General features: G+C 40.3%; 1 protein-coding gene across 1 annotated transcript in view; it reads left to right on the top strand.

Annotated features, from left to right (window-relative positions):
* Nucleotides 1-23,755, top strand: part of LOC143769704 (alpha-2-macroglobulin-like) — a 76,216-nt gene that overhangs the window by 5,734 nt on the left and 46,727 nt on the right. The window contains exons 2-14 of the mRNA XM_077258489.1: nucleotides 1,761-1,944; nucleotides 2,535-2,694; nucleotides 6,020-6,072; nucleotides 6,376-6,396; nucleotides 6,588-6,741; nucleotides 6,820-6,904; nucleotides 8,383-8,506; nucleotides 10,365-10,479; nucleotides 12,514-12,623; nucleotides 12,706-12,864; nucleotides 15,062-15,289; nucleotides 17,703-17,769; nucleotides 19,516-19,661. Coding sequence (XP_077114604.1) covers nucleotides 1,761-1,944; nucleotides 2,535-2,694; nucleotides 6,020-6,072; nucleotides 6,376-6,396; nucleotides 6,588-6,741; nucleotides 6,820-6,904; nucleotides 8,383-8,506; nucleotides 10,365-10,479; nucleotides 12,514-12,623; nucleotides 12,706-12,864; nucleotides 15,062-15,289; nucleotides 17,703-17,769; nucleotides 19,516-19,661 — 1,606 coding nt within the window. The remainder of the gene's footprint in view (nucleotides 1-1,760; nucleotides 1,945-2,534; nucleotides 2,695-6,019; nucleotides 6,073-6,375; nucleotides 6,397-6,587; nucleotides 6,742-6,819; nucleotides 6,905-8,382; nucleotides 8,507-10,364; nucleotides 10,480-12,513; nucleotides 12,624-12,705; nucleotides 12,865-15,061; nucleotides 15,290-17,702; nucleotides 17,770-19,515; nucleotides 19,662-23,755) is intronic.

The following is a 23,755-nucleotide window of genomic DNA, read 5'->3' as shown; positions in this document are numbered from 1 at the left end:
GAGGCATAGATGCTCATGAGGAGAACATCATTTTACCTCTATACAAGTCACTAGTGCGACCACACTTAGAATACTGTGCACAGTTCTGGTCTCCGGTGTATAAGAAAGACATAGCTGAACTAGAGAGGGTGCAGAGAAGAGCGACCAAGGTTATTAGAGGACTGGGGGGGTCTGCAATACCAAGATAGGTTATTACACTTGGGGCTATTTAGTTTGGAAAAACGAAGGCTAAGGGGTGATCTTATGTTAATGTATAAATATATGAGGGGACAGTACAAAGACCTTTCTGCTGATCTTTTTAATCATAGACCGGTGACAGGGACAAGGGGGCATCCTCTACGTCTGGAGGAAAAAAGGTTTAAGCATAATAACAGATTCTTTACTGTAAGAGCAGTGAGACTATGGAACTCTCTGCCATATGATGTTGTAATGAGTGACTCATTGCTTACATTTAAGAGGGGACTGGATGCCTTTCTGGAAAAGTATAATGTTACAGGGTATATACACTAGATTCCTTGATCCAGGGAACTAGTCTGATTGCCGTATGTGGAGTCGGGAAGGAATTTTTTTCCCCATGGTGGAGCTTACTCTTTGCCACATGGGGTTTTTTGCCTTCCCCTGGATCATCATGTTAGGGCATGTTAGGCTATGGGTTGAACTAGATGGACTTAAAGTCTTCCTTCAACCTTAATAACTATGTAACTATGTAATTATAAAAATTATAAAATCATAGCTGCTAGAAGTTAAAGATTAGGCGTCCCAAAAAAAGGACATTGGTAGATAATGGGTTAATAATAATTTTACCTTCACCTCCACTTTCATAAAAACTCACTTTCTCCTAATTTTGCATATCATTCAAGTGCATTATATTAATGTTTATTTAATGTTTTCTTTTTATCCTGCTGGATTCTATATATGTCTTGGAAATGTTAATTGTTTTCCTCTTCAATTTCACCTTCTTGTCACAATATTAAAGTTGTTCTTTCATGGACTTCATCCAAAAACTTTACCCCAAATGAAGAGAACCCATCAGGTTTTGGGTTGCTCTAGGAGGACTCTTTGTAGATATCTCATTTAAGATTCTTCAAAATTTTTATTTATTTTTAATTTTTTGCTGTTTGGTCTCTTAGTATTTCGATTTACCTTATTGTGTGTGTTTTTGTAGAAATGTATTAGATTATTGTAATGTTAAACCTTGTTCTCTTTCCCTTATTCCCCTGTCACCATCCCTCCCCTCGATAAATAATCTTTAATTCCCTTCCCCAATCCCAGCCCTTACCAATCTTTCCTCCTTTTTCCTTCCCATATTTATCTTAAAAAAGTTTAATAAAAAATATTGAAAGACAAAAGGTGCATGTTCTATCCATGAAAATCACAGATACAACACGTATGTGAAAAATTGACGTCTCAATGAGACTTTCGACGCAGTAGCAGAATTACCTGTTTGTTTTTTCAACCCAAAATATGACAAGGTATTGCAGTTCAGTAGCAATCATATTGCTTACCGGTATATCTGTATACATACAGGTGAGCCCATAGAAGGAAGAAATTTTAAGAAAATGAAAGTCTGGGCAACTGTTTCATTTTTTGCAAGTTTTAATACATCTCCTCTAATGTTTCTACTTCCCTTTTGTATTTTATGAGTCATTACAAAAAAAATAAAATAACCATGCGTCCTGCGAGACTCTAGTTTTTCTGTTGTCCTTTATAGCCTCGTACTCTTTATAATGGTATCTTATCTTCTATGCCATCCTTGCCAGACACTATGCCGTCATCTTCCCATCAGAGTTACGTAGTCAGCAATCAGAAACCATCTGTCTGCAATTGGAGAATGCTGAAGGAGAGACCAACGTGAAAATGTCACTGAACCTAGGAAACAAGGACTCCACTCTAATAGAAAAATCATTCCAGCAAAACACCCCATTCACCTGCTTCAACTTCCAGGTAAAATTTGGATAATCCCTTTAAATCAGATCTGTCAACAGATTTCCAGATTTCACATAATAAACTGAATACATTAATAAATAGATATCTTAGACCTAATGATCTTGGTGTATTCACTTTAAAAATTGACATCAGATAAGCTGTTTAATCCTTATATTAAAATTTTAGGGGCACTGCTATAGCTTATAAGTTCAAGTGTATTAAGTCTCCACCCACCCAGCTTGACTGACAGCTGCAGCTTGTACTGAGCAGTGTGAGATCTCAGCAGTGAGGAGGGTCACTGAGAAGCTAAGTGGCTGGAAATTGAGTTAAACTTTTAGAGAGGATTATATAGCCATACTGTCATGGATTTTCAAAGTAACTACATCATCCCCACCAGGTCTTACAGACCTACTTAATAATGTATAGAGTTTGTATTTTGAAATCTGGTGACAGATCTGTTTTATGGTAAAACAAAATCTACAAAATAGCTAAAGAAGATATATTACAAAACTGCTGGATTTCATTAACTAAACAATGTAAGAAAACACTGAGATGCTTTTGTATATTAGCAAAATATATATGTGTATGGTTTAATTTTATTTTGGCAGGTTCCCATTCCTGAAGAAGATGTGTCAGTCGGCACAATAACTCTCTCCCTTGAAAGCTCAGGGGAATTAGTTACCAATACTAGTAAAGTCCTTGTAAAGAAGCAACTATCCAAAACTTTTGTCCAGACAGACAAACCTGTGTACAAACCAGGACAAACTGGTAAGAAAACATATGTAACATAATATCACACCATACTAACAAAACCCCTAAGGTTTCAATTCATATTATACCTATACATACAGAATATCATAGACATCTCCTGACCGACTATTGCAATATCATGATTTTTTTTTTTCAAGTAAAATAGTTAATAGACAGTCTATTGTTGATGTTGTGGTCTCTTTATATGCTAATTTTCATTGTTGAAAATGTTTATTGGGCTGTGCAAGGTGTTTGTGGTGGCATGTACATCTGTAAAATGCATATACTTTACCCCTGCCTGGCTAGTAGAGTTCCAGTGTTAGGGGTATGTTAAAGGGGTTGTCCACTACTAGGACCTCCCCTTCATAAACTAAATGTTTGGCCCCTATAAAAAAAACGACATTCACCTCCCGTGCTGGCTCCATTACAGCAGCATCAGCACTCGCGGTCACTGGTCTGTGATGCGGTGAAATGACACGTGGTCCCCGACACCCTATCAGCACTGGCATAACTTTCTCCACCTCCTGTCGAATTGAACAAAAAGAAGAAGTCAGAGATCAGCTGTAGCCTGGACTTCTGCTTTATGCTCAGTTCGTATGAAGGCGGGGACAGTGACGCCAGTGCAGATTGGGCACCGGGCATCATGTGTCATTCCACAGCATCACATCAATCGGACCACAAGTGCCGACACCATTGGAATGCTCCAGCATGGAAGGTGAGTATAAGTTTTTTATTTTATCGGGGCCAAACATTTAGTTTAAGAAGGTACAAATAGATATGAAAAATATCACTGGCGCTCACCACTGGTGCCCACTTGGTAAGTGGGAGTGACTAATAGAATCCCCCAGCTGCTGGTATCCTCAGAGAATGTGCCAATTCTGTGAAAAACAATGGATATACTAATAACTAATACCGCGCATAGGTGATTAGAATAACATACTCCTGGCCACAGAGGTGCGACCACAAAACTTGAATATGTGCAATAGTTCAATATGAAACTGCCACACTACGAGTAATGATATAACCAATTACTGACTGCTTAGCAGGCTATCCGCCTACTTACTCCTTTCGGTGTGCACTGAACTTGCAAGTATATTTCCCGGTTAGTATAAAGGTTAACACATATGCTGCCCGCAATTAATGGATGTATAATAATGGATGTGTTGAACTCTTACCGTGTTGGAGTGTGGTCGGCAGAATGATGTGTGCTACAATGAACTCCCGTAAGGCTGCTCATGGTGGATCCCGGGGGTGGCGTGCAGCGTCTCGCCAGTAGCAGTGGCAGATTAGGGGCAAGGTTTACCTGCGAATGGTAGCGATCAGGTAGGCACACGTGTGCTGGTGCAACCACAACCAGTGTAGGATGTCGCTACTCAGTGTAGAGCCAGGGAACGTCCCGGCCGGAGGCGTCCATGGTTACACTGGAAAAATATGGCTGCCGCTGACAAGCGGCATGTGACGTCACAGGCCTACGGAGCCTCACTTAGGCCAAAAAGCAAACCGACACGTTTTGAAGGGTAAATGCCCTTCTTCATCAGGGTTATAGCCCTGTAGGAGAGCTCCTCTTCTATATATACCTTCGCTACACCTATGTGCCTACCCCCTAGACCTCTAGAACCCGCCCCAGTAGCCTAGATTCATGTTAGCCTGAGATTATTATTATTATTATTATTTATTTATATAGCACCATTGATTCCATGGTGCTGTACATGAGAAGGGGTTACATACAAGTTACAGATATCACTTACAGTAAACAAACTAACAATAACGGACTGATACAGAGGGGCGAGGACCCTGCCCTTGCGGGCTTACATTCTACAGGATTATGGGGAAGGAGACAGTAGGTTGGGGGTTGCAGGAGCCCCGGTATTGGTGAGGCGGTAGCTTCGATAGTGATGAGGCGGCAGCGGTGTCAGTGCAGGCTGTAGGCTTTCCTGAAGAGATGAGTTTTCAGGTTCCGTCTGAAGGATCTGACTGTGGTTGATAGTCGGACGTGTTGGGGCAGAGAGTTCCAGAGGATGGGGGATATTCGGGAGAAGTCTTGGAGGCGATTGGATGAGGAGCGAATAAGTGTGGAGGAGAGAAGGAGGTCTTGGGAGGACCGGAGATTACGTGAGGGAAGATATCGGGAGATTAGTTCAGAGATATATGGAGGAGACAGGTTATGGATGGCTTTGTAGGTCAGTATTAGTAATTTGAACTGGATACACTGAGGGAATGGGAGCCAGTGAAGAGCTTTGCAGAGGGGGGAAGCAGAGAAGTAGCGAGGAGATAGATGGATTAGTCGGGCAGCAGAGTTAAGGATGGACTGGAGAGGGGCAAGGGTGTTAGCAGGGAGGCCACAGAAAAGGATGTTGCAGTAGTCAAGGCGGGAGATGATGAGGGCATGCACAAGCATTTTAGTAGATTGAGGGTTGAGGAAAGGACGGATTCTGGAGATATTTTTGAGCTTGAGGCAACAGGAGGTGGAAAGAGCTTGGATGTGCGGTTTGAAGGACAGGGCAGAGTCGAAGGTTACTCCGAGGCAGCGGACTTCGGGTACGGGGGAAAGCATGATGTCATTGATTGCGATAGATAGGTCAGGTAGGGAAGATTACCGCCTATTGCCACACCACAGAATCTGACCCCCCTACGGTATCAGGATACCCAACCATACATGACCGATGTCAGATGTGATTCAAAACCCTACATAATATATATGTATATGGACCATGTACAAAAACTGTGTGTGAGAAAAGAAAAAAAGGGGAAGAATTTAAAATTACATTTGCCCAAACCTATGTGCAAATATCTCTTTATTGTTAGATTGCTGAAACCACAGAAATGATGTTCTATTGACGCCCCTCACATGCTAACCGTATATCAAATAGTACACCATAAAAAATATATATATATATTATTAAAATGTACATATGCCCACATACATATGAATATAGATAAATATAGATATAAAAATAAATAAATATAAAAACCTGTGTGTCCACTACACCTACATGTACGTGCATATGGATTGTGACATTGGAACTTGGCAGTATTCCCAGAACCGCAACACTTTAAGAAAACTGCCCGTAGATGCTTGTTTAAAAATATATATGATAAAACACCCTATTATATAAATTACACGATTGAGTCAGAATGGATATTCAGGTTAGACTGCCGCCCTTACCCCTAAGGGCCTGAACCATGAATTTGAACTACATGCATTCTAATGGGATATGTGGGGGTTCGTGTAGAATTTATATAATAGGGTGTTTTATCATATATATTTTTAAACAAAAACTCATTCAAAATTAATTGTGGGAAAATTCCAAAAGTTTTAGTGACTGTGTTTTTTTTGTCACAGTGAAGTTCAGAATTCTATCCCTTAATGAAGATTTCAAACCAGAAAATATTTTGGTAAGTCTTAAATAAAACTAACAGCAAAAAAGGAAAAGAAAAATAAGATAATTTTGTAATTTATTGGTGATGGACCTTATGGTGGTAATAGTGGCCCATACACTTCTACTGTATAACTCCAAAAAATGATGTAATGTTTAATCAAATCCCAATACGAAGATATTTTCCCTTAGCACCATATTTAACAAACCATTGTGATTGACTAATAAACTCAATAATTTAGAATTTGTATTCCCTTTATATTTTGGAAATGATATTCCTTTCAAAAAGCTGCAAAAATTCTAAACATCTTTTTTTTCTTAGATCCCTGTGGTTGAAGTACAGGTAAGAAAATACATATAGGCAAAGTAATATTGATGTAAGACATCATTTATTGTATGCAGGAATGCTTAGAATAAAAACGACAATAGTCTTTTTGTGTTTTTTTGTGATCGTTTTAGAATGAAAATTTTTTAGTTGATCTTAAAAAATGTCATCGATCAATGTGGTTGTTGTTTTCTGGTTGTTCTTTTTAGGACCCAGATAAAAACAGGATTGGTCAATGGTTGAATGTGAAGCTTAATCAGGGGATTGCTGAGCTCTCGCTTGCTCTTTCCTCGGAGCCCACCTTGGGGGAATATTCCATTAAATTGAAAGACACATCCCATACCTTCACTGTGGAGGAATATGGTGAGGAAACCTTTTTATTTCCGATGTGTAACATGTGTTTGCTTAATGTAATCTAACTGCTGGCTGTTCTCTTTTCAGTGCTTCCAAAATTTGAGGTCAGTGTCCAGTTCCCTAAGTATGTTCTGTTTAACAGCGAACAGTTTCCAGTTAAAGTTTGTGGCAAGTGAGTAAAAAAAAACTAAAACATTTTTACTACAATTTAGGCTTTGCTTGTATTTTATGAAAGGATCAGGATTCTAATAGATCCATAATGGGGTGTTTTTAACAGTTAGAAACAGAAATGTAAAGAAACCTGAATTTGTTGACAGGTTTCCAATTTTAAAGAGTAAAATTGCATTGAAGATGTTGCTTGATAACCTTATGGAAAGCCTAACTAAAATAACTAATGACAGTTACCTTCAGTATTAGTAAGGCCTCATTCAGTTGTCCATTTTTTTTCACATGCGATAAAAACAGACCCATTTTTGGGGATCAGCGTTTCATCTAAGTGTCATTAGATTTTGGTCCAAGTATCATCAACTTTTCTCATATATGAAAAAAATGCTATTCTTTTCCTATCTAGGAGTCTATGAAAATCAGACCAAACTTGGACAACATCCAAGTGCTGTCCAATTTTTTCTCAAATCCGTAGACTTGCATTGCCAATTTTGATCCAACACTCGGATCAATAGTAGACATGTCTCCATGATTTTCTGTGGACTACTCGGTCCGTGAAAAATCATGGACATTAGAACAACCCCATTCACTATTATGGATATGGGAGCTATCCATGAAAAACACAGATAGCACTAACATGCAACAAAAACTGATGTCTTAGTGAGCCCTAAGGTGGGCCAAGGAATGTGACTCATATTGGATTTGAGATATCTTCAAGCTGCTGTGACTACTCTCCAAAATGGGGATGTTGACCCTATTCATTTTTTAAGCTAGACACTTTTATTATTATTATTATTTAATGGCCTTCAGCTCTATCTCGAGCCATGTTGACTAAATGGATGAACGATCTGTAGTAAGATCGATCTTGTGCAAGCCTAGATAGGTCCATCAGGGTCTTTTCCGCCATTATCTTGATAGTATCAAGACATCGTGTTGCTGGTCTTCCACATCACCTTGTTCCTTCAATTCTTCTGACCATGATGTCCTTCTCCAGTGATTGAAGCTAGACCTAGACCAGAGGTGTCAAACTGCATTCCTCGAGGGCCGCCAACAGGTCATGTTTTCAGGATTTCCTTAGCATTCCACAAGGTGCTGGAATCATTCTGTGCAGGTGATTAAATTATCACCTGTGCAATACAAGGAAATCCTGAAAACATGACCTGTTGGCGGCCCTCGAGGACTGCAGTTTGACACCTCTGACCTAGACAGTGCATGTTCATTCTGCTATCGATCTGAGAAGCAGGACTAATGGTCCTCCATTTAGAAATAAAACTCATGTTTATCTTTGATTAAAAGGTTATAAATGTAGGGTCAGAATTTTATTAATGTATGTCTTATACGAGGTTCTTTAAGTTTTGTTGTTTCTTTTTGTAAAATTGTATTTTTGCCATTTTTCAATATCACACCTTTTATGCCCTTTCTATGTATTGAATTTCTTGTCTGTTATTAAAATTAATCTGTATAATTTTTGTAATATTCCTTTAGATACACATATGGGAAGCCAGTCCAAGGGGATTTTACAGCTTCAATTTGTCGTGAACGTTATTCCTATTTCTATTGGAGGGGGAATGCAAATGAACCCCCCATATGTGCTAACTTCAGTGGAAAGGTGAGGTTCTATTTTCCATTTAATGAAGTAGAAGGTATTAAATAAGTTAAAAAAAAATCTCCCCTTTTCTCACATACAGCACATTATTAAATCTTTATTAGAACTAGTTGATTTATCCAACTTGACTACTGACTTGATCTATGAGGCTGCATAAATAGGACCACATTCCCTTACTTCTTGCAGTCTTGTGGACCTATCTATGACTAACTTTGTCCTAATTTATTGTAAATTTATTTATTTATTGAAAAATGACTGCCTACAAAGAAGCCTCTAGAAATAGGAGTAAAAGTCTATGGGGCCAATTCATAAAGATGGGCGATTTCTATGACAATTTTGATCCACATTGCACAGGATAAAGACAAGCAAAATTAATTAAGGGGAGTGTGTAATTAATTTGTTCCATCTTCCAGCTGCTTTACATCAATATCAGAAATGTAATCCAGTAAGGTCCCATAGAAAAAAAAGAACAAGTCCTGGATAACCCCTTTAAGACCGTTTTTTCTCTTTAAGCACGATCCAATAAAACATCGGCTCGCACTTGGGCCAATGTTATTTTATGGGGCAGTGCACTATTTTTTTTCATCCTTAAATCGGATCGCACTAGACCATGCAAGTCAATGAGTTCATGGAAGACAATCAGACTGCACTTGAATGTCATCCAAGTACCATCCAATTTTCATGTACAGACAGAATGGAAAAGATGGAGAATTTTTTTTCCATCTTCTGCTTATCTGAAAAAATCAGACCACACTCTGATCATAGTGGATCAAACTGTAATCAGAATGTGAATAGCATAATCAGACTGATTTTCTGGGATAAAAAAAATACTGTTGTAATGACACTGACGGTGTCACTAGCGCAGCATAGGGGGCGCTATCAGAGGGCACGTGAACCTGAGACTAAGCAGTGAGCACAGGACCTGGAACAAAGCAGTCAAGTGAAAACAGGGGGCGGAGTCACCACGCGTGTGGCCAGGGAAGGCAGCTGGGAGTGCGGAGTACAGGACACAGAACGAAAACGTAGTCAAAGGAGAGCCAAGGGTCAAAAACCAGATGAGAGTGTGGTACCTAGAGATTAGACAGAGAGTAAACTGAGACGAGCCAAGGGGTTAGATAACCAGGAAGGACAGGGCAGTACAATGCACAATACAGAGGCAAAAGTCAGGGGAAAAACTGGGTCATACACAGCAAAACTCACATGCACAGAGGCACAACGATTACGGATCGGTAACCTGGGTCAGCAACCACAAACCGAGTATACAGAAGTATCAACGTCACCAAACCCAGGAACTGCCAACATTAGTCGCCTCAGAACCAAAGAGAGGCGGACTAGAATTAACCCTGACCTGCCAGGATGGAGGCGGAACTATCCGGTCAGAGTCATGACAAAGGTTATGTAACCTTAGCCCGATTCTGACATTTCATACAGTTGTTATTAATGACCCTCTATCATGACAATTAAAATTGACTATACATTTGTCATGTTTATAGTCATCCTACGTGGTGCCTTCCATTTCTTTATTGCACTCTCCTTGACTGAGAACCATCTTCTGGTCTTCCTGAATTCAAGATGGCCAACACAGTGGCATGGAGAGCACAATGGTAAATCTAAACCATGCCTCGATGGCTTTTCCACGGAGACGTGGTTTTGACTTATCACTGCTCTCTGCCAATGCGGTAACTTTCTTAGGTGCAGGAGGCCTGGGACATTGGACTTAGTGGACGAGGCAGCGAGAGGCAAATGGGCGATGCCAGGTAGGGTTAATATAGATGTGAAATGCATTGTCACTTTTTAGTACCAGGCTGGAAGATCATTTTAGTTGCATGACTCTTGAATCTCAGTTGTTTCTCCCACACAGTTGGACAGATCTGGCTGCCATACTATTGAGGTCACGTCTGGACTTTTTAAGCTAAACGAAACTAGCATGAGAAATGAACTTAAAGGCTCTGCTTCCATTACAGAGGACGGGACTGGTAAGTATAACTTATTCTAGACGTTTAGATGCTTTTTAACTATTACGAAGTAATTAGATTAAGTTCAATTATGTTAAAAGTCAAAGTGAGATATGATCTTATAATCAGTGTCTGAAGTTTAACTGCCCTACAGCTTTACAGATGGAGCAGAAGAAGGAGTTGTGTCTTGGTTTTCGTATCTTATGGGGGCCCAAAAATAGTTGGTGTTCTGGTAGATGCATTACTTTAGGGAACACATGCTTCAATTTTATCTCCGATTGTCATTTCACTGAAAATAAGAGTAGTCATGTTCTTCCGGCCTTCCAACTGCACAGGTAAAAAGAAAAAACTATTTAGGTGCAAATACCAGTCAGCCCCTGAACTGTACCAATTCTCATGGTCTGTAATTTGCCATCCACTTTTTTTGAGTAGGCAGTTTCTCTTCTCCAGCATTCTGCCATGACGTTCCCATTACTACCCAACATGCATAGAGTCTGCCTTTGTCCAATCACCTGCTCTGAACCGAAATCCTTCCTCTCTATTATGTCTGTATGTCTGTGTGCTTGTCAAACAGAAAAGGAGCAGAGAGACAAAAAGTCCAGCTCCGCTTTCTGTAATCCATCTCGACATCTCTGCTGCTAGGGATGGATTATATTTTACAACAGGCAGTGATTTCCCAAAATGCAAAGAGCTTGCCAATGTCCAATAACGTGCTAGCGCTAGATTTAAATGCCCACCATTCTGTTTTGTCTGCATGCAGTTTGTTAGACAGAAAAGAAGGAGCAGAGGGATAATAAGCCAATCTCCACTTTCTGCAAATTTGTCTCGACATCTCTGTTGATAGAGATGGATTACACTTGACAACAGGTAGTGGATAGCTACGCTAACAGACAGGAGACACCTGGTGGTCAGCACTTTGTAGTGATTTTGGGGGGCTGAAAATGTCATATTTGATTAATAAGGAACTTTGCAATTTTGCTAGTCGTTGCATTGGCCATCATATAAGATTACATTGGCTCAAACAACAGTGACTATTCAAGCTAAATGGTAAGTTAGAATGTTCTGTATTAAATGGGGTTTCCACCCCTTTGATTCTGATCACTTACGCTTTATCCATATCAGATTGATGGGGGCCTGACATTCGGCCTCCTCGCTGCTTGCAACTCATTGATTGATTAACTGCTTTCAACCCTGGCAGATGCTGGATGTAAACAGTGTATGGAGCAAAATTCCACTTCTCCTTCACACTGTTTAATGGATGCTACCAGATATTGCAGATCAGCTCCCGTTATAATAGTCAATATGACCAAAAACACCATGATCAAGCAACACAGGATTCTCCTTGATAGTATGTGAATTAGGCTGGAATCACATGACTGTAGATTCCTTCATCCGAGAGAATTGGGTCAATTATGCTAATGACACTAATCAATTCAGAGTTTGATCTGAGTGTCAGCTTAGTGCGATCCGATTCTTTCAGATGAGAGAATCAGCGCACACTGTGAGGAGAAGCTGGAAAATAAAATTCTTCCATTGTTTCAGATGTCATCCGAGTACAGTCCAATGATTTCTACAAACCGGTAAACTTGAATGGGCAAGTCTCGCATGATTTACACATGAAATTCCAGCATGCTGCCATTTTTTTCTCACTCCGAATCTGTATGAAAAAAAAAAAATTGTTAATCTGCACTGCCCCATAGTATAGCATTGGTCCAAGTGCTGTCCAATAAAAAATTGGATAGCACTTATCTGATTAATATGGTACTGTGAGCGAGTTTAGGTTGATAACATAAGAGAAAAGGAAGGAGTGAAGATGGCAAGGAGTAAAAAAACAGCAACCCTGAATTGTGCTCTACAAAGAGGTTAAAAGGAGAAATACAGGTAAGTAAAAATGGTCGGGGCTAAAAAGTAAATTAGTACGCTGCTGCTGATTTCCCTACTCTGATCTCCATGGCATATTTGTGTCTATAATAATTAAGTTCTAAAAGAAATGTAAGAATACAAATGAAATGATACATTATAAGATTTTTCTCCCAATGTTCTCTCTTGATGTAGGAGTGGAGCTATCGTCAACCGGACAATCCAGTGTAACCAACGTCATCAATAAAATATCATTTATTAATGCTGACACTAACTACAAGGCTGGCATCCCATACACTGGTGTGGTGAGTCACTTTGTCCTCCTGTTCCCTGTTTTGAAGGTCAATTTCAGATTTTATAAACTGTATTCTAATTTTCCTTTTAAAGATTAAAGTAGTGGATGCTGGAGATGTTCCTAAACCAAACATTAAAGTTTCCCTGATGCATAAATATGGATCGGAAGGCAAAATGTTAGTGACCGATGAGAATGGACAAGCATCGTTTACGCTAAACACAACCGACTGGAAAGACTCCATGTACTTGACGGTATGCTTATTTGTCAGCAGCAGTTAATATTTATTTTCATGTACTTTTAGAATATAGGTGATAAATTATAAAAAATACATTATTATAGGGGACTAAAATGTGTAAGGAAAAGTTGCCTTCGAATCGACTGTACTGCAAATTGTCAAAATATTATTCCATTATTGCTGCCTTTCACTTTGACCAAACTCCTATGCCAGTGATGGAAAGCTCCTACAGTGGGGGAAATAAGTATTTGATCCCTTGCGGATTTTGTAAGTTTGCCCACTGACAAAGACATGAATAGTCCATAATTTTAAAGGTAGGCTAATTTTAACATTAAAAGCTAGAATATAAAAAATAAAATCCAGAAAATCAAATATATATATATATTTGCATTTTGCAGTGAGAAATAAGTATTTGTTCACCTAACAACCATTAAGAGTTAAGACCAGTTAGACGCTCCTAATCAACTCGTTACCTGCATTAGAGACAGCTGTCTTACATAGTCACCTTTATAAATGACTCCTGTCCACAGACTGAATTAATCAATCAGACTCAAACCTATACAACATGGGCAAGACCAAAGAGCTTTATAAGGATGTCAGGGACAAGATCATAGACCTGCATAAAGCTGTAATGGGCTACAAAACCATAAGTAAGACGCTGGGTGAGAGAAGGAGACAACTGTTGGTGCAACAGTAAGAAAATGGAAGAAATACAAAATGACTGTCAATGACATTGATCTGGGGCACCATGCAAAATCTCACCTCGTGGGATATCCTTGATCATGAGTAAGGTGAGAGATCAGCTTTAAACTACACGGCGGGAACTTGTTAATTATCTCAAGGCAGCTGGGACCACAGTCACCAAGAAAACCATTGGTAACACATTACACCGTAAAGATTTAAAATCCTGTAGTGCCTGTAAGGCCCCCGTGCTCAAGAAGGCACATGTGCAGGCCAGTCTGAACTTTGTGAACCTGGATGACTCTGTGAGTGATTGGGAGAAGGTGCTGTGTCAGATGAGGCAAAAATTGAGGTCTTTGGCATTAATTCAACTCGCCGTGTTTGGAGGAAAAGAAATGATGCATATGACCCAAAGAACACGTCCTCACTGTCAAGCATGGAGGTGGAGACATTATGTTTTGGGGGTGTTTCTCTGCTAAGGGCACAGGACTATTTCACCGCATCAATGGAAGAATGGATGGAGCCATGTACGGTAAAATCCTGAGTGACAACCTCCTTCCCTCCACCTGGACATTATAAATGGGTCGTGGCTGGGTCTTTCAGCAAGACAATAACTCAAAACATACAGCCAAGGCAACAAAGGAGTGGCTAAAAAAAAAGCACATTAAGGTCATGGAGTCGCCTAGTCAGTCTCCAGACCTGAATCCCATAGAAAACTTATGGAGGGAGTTGAAGCTCCAAGTTGCCAAGCGACAGCCTCAAAATCTTAATGATTTAGAGATGATCTGCAAAGAGGAGTGGACCAAAATTCCTCCTGACATGTGTGCAAACCTCATCATCAAATGCAAAAAACATCTGACTGCTGTGCTTGCCAACAAGGGTTTTGCCACCAAGTATTAAGTCTTGTTTGCCAGAGGGATCAAATACTTATTTCTCACTGCAAAATGCAAATAAACTTATATAATTTATACAATGTGATTTTCTGGATTTTATTATTGAAATTCCATCTCTTAATGTTAAAATTAACCTACCCTTAAAATTATAGACTGGGCCAACTTACAAAATCAGCAAATACTTATTTCCTCAACTGTATTTAATTCTTTGGTTTCAAAAGATAAAGCAGGTGTCACCAGAATTTTGGCACAAAACTGCAGAAAATTGTAAAAGTTTTAGAAAAATGTTGTGACTTATCTTTTTTACTCTAGTACTCCTGCTCTGCAAACTTTTTATAAAGTGGATGTATTTGTGGCGGGATGGGAAACGGCCTAGTGTGCCCCAAGAAATTAATCACAATTTATACCACATTGGTAGCATACATTGCAACAGAAATATACTCCGGCTTCTAACTTCTAACACATTTCCAGCTTTGGTGAATAACAGTTTAAAGATTTACCAAATTCAATAAAGAGGCACCAACTTCTTAAATGCCGCAACCTTCCTTTTCCTGAGACTGTCATAAAAATGGAATAATAAGTGAAAACAGAATGATAAGTGAGAATTAAAATGGTGCTATATATTTATTTTATTTAAAGGCTCGAACAGACGTGAAGATAGAACCATATATTTATGGTAGATCCCAAGCTAATTTTGGTGAAGCCTCACAACGTGTCATCCCCTTCTACTCTCGGAGCAAGAGCTTCTTGAAACTTGATTCTTTGGATCATGCCTTACCATGTGAGGGCCGTCAAGATGTCCACATGAAATACATCATTAGTCACACAGACCTGAACGAGGTCGAAAAGTTATCCCTGCATTACCTGGTGAGACATATGACATATGAATTTGTGTGATTTTAATTAATACTTTTATCAGAATACCAATGTGACTTTTCTTTTGCCCTATGCCATAACATGCCCCACAAAGATCACATCAGAAATGAATGCTTTGGCAATAGCTACAGTAATTTCAATGGCATCCAGATCCTTATATTTCATCTAATCAGAAGGTAAATCGTGGAGGAAAGGGGTTATGGAGGAAGCCAATGTAGTTGCCAGGCCCCTGTACAGTAGATAAAGTTGGCCATATATATTGAATTTCATCATATGTCATATCTACTATATAATTGTCTAAGGGTCACTTCCGTCTGTCTGTCTGTCTGTAACGGAAATCCCAAGTCGCTGATTGGTCGCGGCAAAACAGCCACAACCAATCAGCGACGGGCACAGTCCGGCGGCAAAATGGCCGGTCCTTCCTCCAGCGCAGTCAGTGCCCGCTCCATAATCCCCTCCAGTCAGCCCTCACACAGGGTTAATGGCAGTGTTAACGGACTGCACTCTGTTAACGCAGCTATTAACTGTGTTATATAATACGTGGCTGTGCAATATACTACGTGCCTATGCAATATACTATGTGGCTCTACAATATACTACGTGGCTATGTTATATACTACGTGGCTCTGCTATATACTACGTGGCTGACCAATATACTACATGCCTGTGCAATACACTATGTAGCTGTGCAATACACTATGTGGCTATGTTATATACTACGTAGCTCTGCTATATACAACGTACGCTGTGTTACATGCTACGTAGCTCTGTTATATACTACGTAGCTATGTTATATACTACGTCGGTTGTGTTATATACTACGTCACTGTGCAATATAGTACGTAGTCTGTGCTATATACTACCTACATATTCTAGAATACCCGATACGTTAGAATCGGGCCATCTAGTATTATATAGCCATGTGTATTTATAATTGCTTATTTTACCTTTCTACCCAGCTAATTCTTATCTTTTCTCTGCTCTGTGTAGAAACAGGAAGTTTTTTTTTCCTTGTATGAGTCATCATTAGAACTACAACTATACATCATGGCAAAGTCCTTGGCAGGAGGAAAAAGCAAAGCAGCGCGGTCAGGAGTTGAAGGGGTAGAGCAGGACTGCCAGAGAATTTGCAGTGATGGAGAACTGTAGATCTAATGATGACTAAAGTAGGGAAAATAGACCTCCTGTTTCTACATAGAGATTAGAAGAATTCAGCTGGTCAGTTTTTAATGACGCGATGTCATAGACCTAATGGAAAACCTAAGAATTAACTGCGTAGAAAGGCAAAATGAGCAGTTGTAAGTACACAGTGCTGTACAATATGATGATTGAAATACATTAATAGGATAAAAATGTTGATGTGAGCTTTGCCGCATAACTTAGAATAAAAGCCAAACCCAGAATCTCAATATATGGTCATGCTAACCTATCTACATATAGGTAGAATAACTGCAAAAAGTTATAAAAAAAAGCTATAATGACGAGATTCCAAACTTCTAGCATTAGCTCCCTTCACCAGTCTCTTTAATAACGAATGTATTAAGTAGACACGATACATTTTTTAAAATAATACAATCGATAATTAATTGCATTTAATATAACTTATAAATAAAGAATAAATCTTGTGTATGGCTTTATGCATTTTTATAATATAAAATTACATTCTCAGGTAATACCGCTATACAGTGCTATTTGGCTTAGGTTATTCCTAGGATTCTCTAAGTAAGGAGGTGCTAGGAAATTTTTTTTGTCCTTAAGGGAAAAATGGCAAAATTTCAATGGAAAATGTTTAAAAAATAACTCAAAGGAAACTAGACTCTAATATGTTATCCTCTTCATTATTATCATCATCCTCATTATCAGTCTCATACTTATCACCACCATACTTATGACCAGAGATGAACAAATCTTTTTGAATTAAAATATGCCAACTTTGTTAAGTTTTTTCAAAAAGATTAGCAGCGCAGAATCGCAAGTACTACAATTGCCCTGAAAAAATGTGTATAACACTGAGATCTCCTAGGACTGTATCCAGTCTCTTTCAAGTTCTTTAATGCAAACACAGCCATAATAATGACAAAGTGACCTCAACCTGTATGGCTATTCAGAAACAGGTGGTAACCATTGTTCACTTCTGTGCTATCAAACACTCTTTCTGTTGCTAAGCTGTGAGCTGTGACGTCATCTCACTATCCAGATTCACCACAAAGTGGCTACTGCATTCCCTGTCTCTGCTTTTATACAGTCTATTATAGTCCCTCCTGATTTGTTGTATTATACCAAGAGATGTTATAGCTGCAAAGTATTTGCCAGGCTTAGAGAATTCCTAAAAAAATCATTGTGAGGTCGATTTGCATCGCGTCATCATGCTCATCTCTACTTATGATTATTATTTTTTTTATAGTTGGTTTCTGAAGTTACTATTAAAGACTCAGGCACCGTGGAAATTAAAACTGAAAACACTAATGAAGGTGAGGCATTCATTTAAAATGATAGTTGTCGAATTTAATACTTTAAAGTCTACATAGATGTTCAATCTTTTTTATGGCAAAAAATATACATCAAAATGTCACTTTATTCTTTGAGATAATCATAGGATATCATAAAGAGTAAAGAGCAGTGTTCACCAACTCCAGTGCTCAAGAGTCACTGACAGACCCTGCTTTCAGGATTTCCTTATTATTGCCCAGGTGATGGAATAACTACCCATGCAATAGTATGGAAATCCTGAAGAAGGCATGGACTGTTGGTGACTCTTGAGGACTGGAGTTGGTGAACACTCGTATAGAGCTCTAATCTGCTCTTAAAATTTGAATCTAAAGTCTACTTATGCTGAGACTAATCACATATGAATAATGTATGAGCAAAAAAATAATAATAGTACCCAAAAGTATTTACACATTCTAGTAAATTCATTGGTTGCTAAACTATTTGTTCCTACCACTCACACTACTTAACTACCGTACTTAGCGAAGAATATAATGTACTCATATACAAAAAATAAGTTATCAAAAAGCCTAAGAGGCTAAGACCATTTTTTCGTCTTTCCAATTTTCTCACCGGTCCTGATGAGGATGGTGTGTTGAAGTCAGACACTTCTGATTCATCAAGAGGTGCACCCCTCTTTACGAATCTGCACCATCTGATGAGTGTCGTGTTCCTCACTGCACGCCATGCCAGAAATCTTACTTCAATCTCCTACTGCAGTAAGATTTCTGTCATAGGGAATGCTACAGCTCAGCACGAGTTAGACAAGCTGTGGATTCACGCCCCTACCACAACCCTTTCATACCTCAGGTCCACCCATTTTAGTAAAGCAGAAAGGAACTGGCGTGAAAATGTCAAAAGTAGAAAAACTTTTTCTCAACGTCGAGTTGCATAAACATTTTTAACATTTCATCAGAGTTCTGGTGAAATTGCTTTGATGAATCGGAGCCTTAGTTAGGTTAGTGTTAGTGTGAACCAGGCATTGCCATATGCAGCTTAGCCTTAGATTGGCTGATTGTGGAATATCAAATAGTGCCAAAATAATGCATCCATGCTGCACCCAAATAATCCTGACAGTTGCCTAAAGAACACCTAAAGACCACCCTCCTACTGACTAACTAATGGAATGTAGCTGCATTTGATCCATATGTTGGGATCAGTAGTTAGACTGCACAACCAAGATGAATTGCAGTGTAGAGCTCCAATAACCGAGCTAGAAGCCCAGATGATCAGGTGGCCTTGTGGAAAGATACATCGGACACCAAAACAGAGACATTCTGCATTTTGATCTTCTTAAAATAAAAATGTTATTAAAGCTCTCTGAAAATGCATTAAAAAAACGCTTATGTTTTGGATCCTATCTATATCCTTGGTCATAGCTGTGGTCTGACGTAGTGAAGAATGTCTGATATCTTGGATTTAAAGATGTCCAGACCAGATTTGGCCTGTGTGACTGCTCACATCACAGCAATTTGGTCACTATGTGACTAAGCCCAAGGCTAGCACCATGCAAAGTTCAGACAGTGGCTCAGATTCTATGATCTTGGTTGTATCACTGATCTCGTCATCCACTCAAGCACCAGTCATTCTCTGAAACATCATGTTCTGCCTAAAGACAATGATTCTAATGCTTTAAGTAGATGATTCTACAGTATATGAAAAAGGTGAAATTCTGCAGTAAAATAGGTTAAAGTATAAATATTTTTTAAGAAGTGATTTTTTCATCACAGATATAAGTGGAGAGCTCACCGTGACCCTGCCTATACAAGCAGGCAATTCCAAGATTGTCCATGTTCTTGTGTACATCCTTCTGCCTAATGGAGAAATGTTAGCCGATGCCACAAAATTCAACATACTTAAATGTTTCAAGAATAAAGTAAGTAGACTTTGGTGTTGAAATTATATCAAGGGACATATAGTGCTATCATTGACCACATCATACAGTATGGATTCACTTTTTTGGGCTCTTGCGCTGGGTGAGGACTTATTTTTTGCAAGCCGGGCTGACATTTTTATTGTTATTATTTTGGGTTGTTTTGATCGCCCTTTATTGCATTTTATTGCGATGTTGTGGTGACCAAAAAACATACGGTAATTCTGGCGGTTTGATTTTTTTTCTTGTTATACCGTTTACCTATCGGATAATTATTTTTATATTTTGATAGATCGGGCGTTTCTGAACTCAGCGATACCAAATATGTGTTTTTGTTTTTTTTATGGGTCAAAAGGGGGTGATTGAACTTTTATATTTTTTAATATTTCTAAAAACATTTTTTGTCTTCTTTTTACTTGCTTCAATAGTATTTTTAGGAGACTTGAAGCTGTGATCTTCTGATCGCTTCTGAGCACATAGCAGGGCTTCAGCAAAAATCATCATCTTTTATGAACGTGGGCCACATTCGGCATTCATAGTAGATTAGCAATGACAAACACGGGGGTCTTCTGTATACCCCCAGCTGTCATGCCAACCTATCGCAGCCCTGCGATCATGTGACACCGGCACCAATGGGCGGAGCTAGTGAAGCTATTCCAGTGCTATCATGTTTAATGCTGCTGTCAGAGATTGACAGTGGCATTTAACATGTTAGCAGCTGCCGGAGGATCGTGATTCCATCCACAGCTATTAGGAGCACAAGACAACTGATCAAATCAGCCGTCATGAGCCAGAAAATATGTTGGCTTAGAGCCAGAGCCCGCATCAAAGGGGGATACATGACATATGATGTACCTATACGTCATAGGTCATGAAGGGGTTATCAAACTTTTAATGAATATATCTTGGAATAATAATAACTGGATGTATTTAAAAAAATGTTCCTATGCTGATATAATCTTATAAATGTGCCCCTGCTGTGTACTGTGTAACGGCTGTGTCTGACTGTACAGTGACATGGTCTGATCATACCACAGCTCCTGGGCAGGGGAGGAAGCAAAAGACTATACAGATGGTACTCCATGGGGATCACAGTTGATTCTTTCTCTGAGGTAAAACATCACTTACAAAAAGGCAGTGAAATGTTTTACCTCAAAAAATGAATAAGCTGTGATCCTCCACTGTAATTATCTGTATATTCTGTTTTGCTCCCTCCCTGCCCAGGAGCTGTGATATAATCAGATCAAGTACCTGTACGGTCAGACACAGCCATTACACAGTACACAGCAGGGGCACGTTCATAAGATTTTCTCAGCACAGGAACATTTTTTAAAAAAAAACATACAATTGTGGAAATTCTTATTATTCCAAGATCTATTAATTAAAATGTACTTTGTTCTTCTCCCGACTTTGCTCAGTGGATGATTTCACAAACACCCCTCTCCCGCTCTCTGACCACAACCTTCTTTCATTCTCTATCAAGAACTGCCATCCCACTCAGGTCACCCCCACTTTCCACACTTATAGAAACATACAGGCCATTAACACCCAGAAACTTATGAAGAACTTGCAGTCCTCATTGGCCCCAATCTCCTCCATCTCATGTCCTGATTCTGCTCTGAACCATTACAATGAAACCCTGCAAAGTGCCCTGGATGAAGATGCTCCTCCTATACATAGAGCAACTCAACACAGACGGCGACAACCATGGCACACGCTGCAAACATGCTTCCTGCAGCGATGCTCCAGGTGCGCCGAACGTCTGTGGAGAAAATCTAATCTACCCGAAGATTTCATCCATTATAAGTTCATGCTAAAAACATACAACTCTGCCCTTCACCTCTCCAAACAAACCTATTTCAACACCCTCATCACCTCGCTGCCCAATAACCCTAAACGTCTCTTCGACACTTTCCAGTCCCTACTCAACCCAAGAGAGCAGGCCCCAACCACAGATCTCCGCGCTGACGATCTGGCCAATTACTTCAAAGAAAAAATTGACCACATTCGACAGGAAATCATCTCCCAATCTCTTCATACCAGGCACTGTCCTCCCTCCCCCACTGCATCTAGTTCACTCTCTGACTTTGAACCAGTTACTGAAGAAGTAAGTGGAGCGCCCCCACACCGCCGCAGGGCCGAGGGGTACCCGGAGCCGGGCCTCTAGGTCTCAGTCCTGGGGTTGTCACGGTGGCTAGACCCGGTCCGTAGCCCTGTCTGTCAGTGGGGGACGTCCGGTGCAATAAGTGATGTTGTAGCGGTGCAGTTGTGGGGTGCAGGTCGCGGTAAATAACGAGGACACCAGGTTGCAGTCTCTTTACCTCTTTACTGAAGCTCTCTGGGTCCTCAGTCCGGAATACGGCTCACCAGGCTGCGCAAGTCCGGCCGGTCCAATGGCACTTCCAGAGCTCTCCTTGCAGGTGGAAATCGGTGCCTTCCTTCTAGCGCTATGTGTTGCAGTCCTTCCCTGCTGTGCTTACGGAAAGTACCCCACAACTGTTGTGTCTGTTTCTCGTGTTCCCTCACAACAACTTAATTCGCAATGATCTTCCTCGTCCCTCCAGATACTATGGTAGGAACGCACCCGTATGACGGGGAGGCTCGGAGATCTTCCGGGACTCTGTCTGCGCCCCTCTCCTGTTGGTACCCCCCTTTGCCTTCCTGGGTGATGCGTGAGACAGTCCGCCTCAAGCTAACTGCCCTGCCGTAGGTCTGAGGTATGGCTTGAAACTCTTTACCTCCTCGGCGTTCCGGCCACCGGTAGTGCGCCTCAGTGAGGTGCTGCCTCTTTCAGCACAACCCTCACTGGTATCTCCTTTCGCTTGATTTCGTTTCTCACTCAGCACAATCTATCTCGCTTCTTAGTCCTTCCTTGGGCACCGCCGCTATGCTGAGCAGGCACGGTCCCTTTACGTTCTTTCCATGCCAAGCCTCTGCCAGGATCCCACCCCTGGCAGAGACCCTACAGTCTCTCCCTTCACAACACCCCCTGCCACAGGGTGTTGCTCCGTTCAATCCCGTCAGCGTTCTCTCTAACTTCCTGCCTGACCCCCAGTTTACCCACTATGGTGGGGAGTGGCCTAATGAATAGCACCCTTAGCTCCCCCCGGAGGCCCAGCTGTGAAATATATTGGTGTCTGTGATACCTGCTCAGAGAACTCCTTCCGTGCCATCGAACGCAGCATGGCCCCCCTTAGTGGCTGAACCATGCTACTGCAACGACCAGGACTCTGGGGCGCTGCACTCCCCCCTGGTTAAACACAGTACTCCGGGACTGGGAAGAAAAACAACAATACAGGTTAGCAAAAAGACATACAATTTTGTTGAGTGCAAATAACAATAAGTATACTTAAGTAGGCTTCCCTTTATGGGAGGTGAGGACACTTGTAACGTTACAAACATAGTCAACATTATAAATTACAGGCTATGCATAACTCCTGTTACCCAACCGGGTATTCTACTTAGTGCAAATTTTAAATAATAACTTAACATTGCCTTTAAGAAACTCACACTCTTAGTCTATCAAAGGCCTTCCTATAATCACATTATAAGGCATTTCAACTTTACATTCTCCTTCTTGTGAACCTGCAGGACCGCCTGTCCCTACGGCACCAGACCTACTGCCTCTCCTTTCTTTTACAGGACCGCCCTGTTCAGCCAGGGCCTACTGCCTTTCGCTACTATACACAGTATAGACATAACATTCCTTTCGGTTGAAGAACTCTGAGCCAGCTCTACTCGGCTTCTTTAAGGACTCACTCTCTAACCCCTACGGGTTCACTCTCTGTCCTTAGCAATAAAGTAACTTTTCAATGGGGACGCAGGGTTTACCTTCTATCCTCACCCTCATTATTACTTCTCTTACTTTCAACTGTGCAGACCTCTACTTCTACCCCTACGGGCTCTCTGCATCTTTTCTTTCTGCAAAACATTATTTAGACATTTCAACAAATTCAACACATATAACTTAGCATGTAAAACAGTTACATTTCTTTTCAAGGCATCATTATGGCATTACTGTTCTGCAACAGTATCTCTCTCAAGTTCAGTTTCTCACATCCCCTTTAAGAGGGGACCAGGTCTCTCTGAGGTAGCTC

Source organism: Ranitomeya variabilis, chromosome 4, assembly GCF_051348905.1.
Source record: "Ranitomeya variabilis isolate aRanVar5 chromosome 4, aRanVar5.hap1, whole genome shotgun sequence".
Taxonomy (NCBI): Eukaryota; Metazoa; Chordata; class Amphibia; order Anura; family Dendrobatidae; genus Ranitomeya; species Ranitomeya variabilis.
Note: the sequence above shows the minus strand (reverse complement) of the source record. Positions and strands in the feature narration are given on the sequence as shown.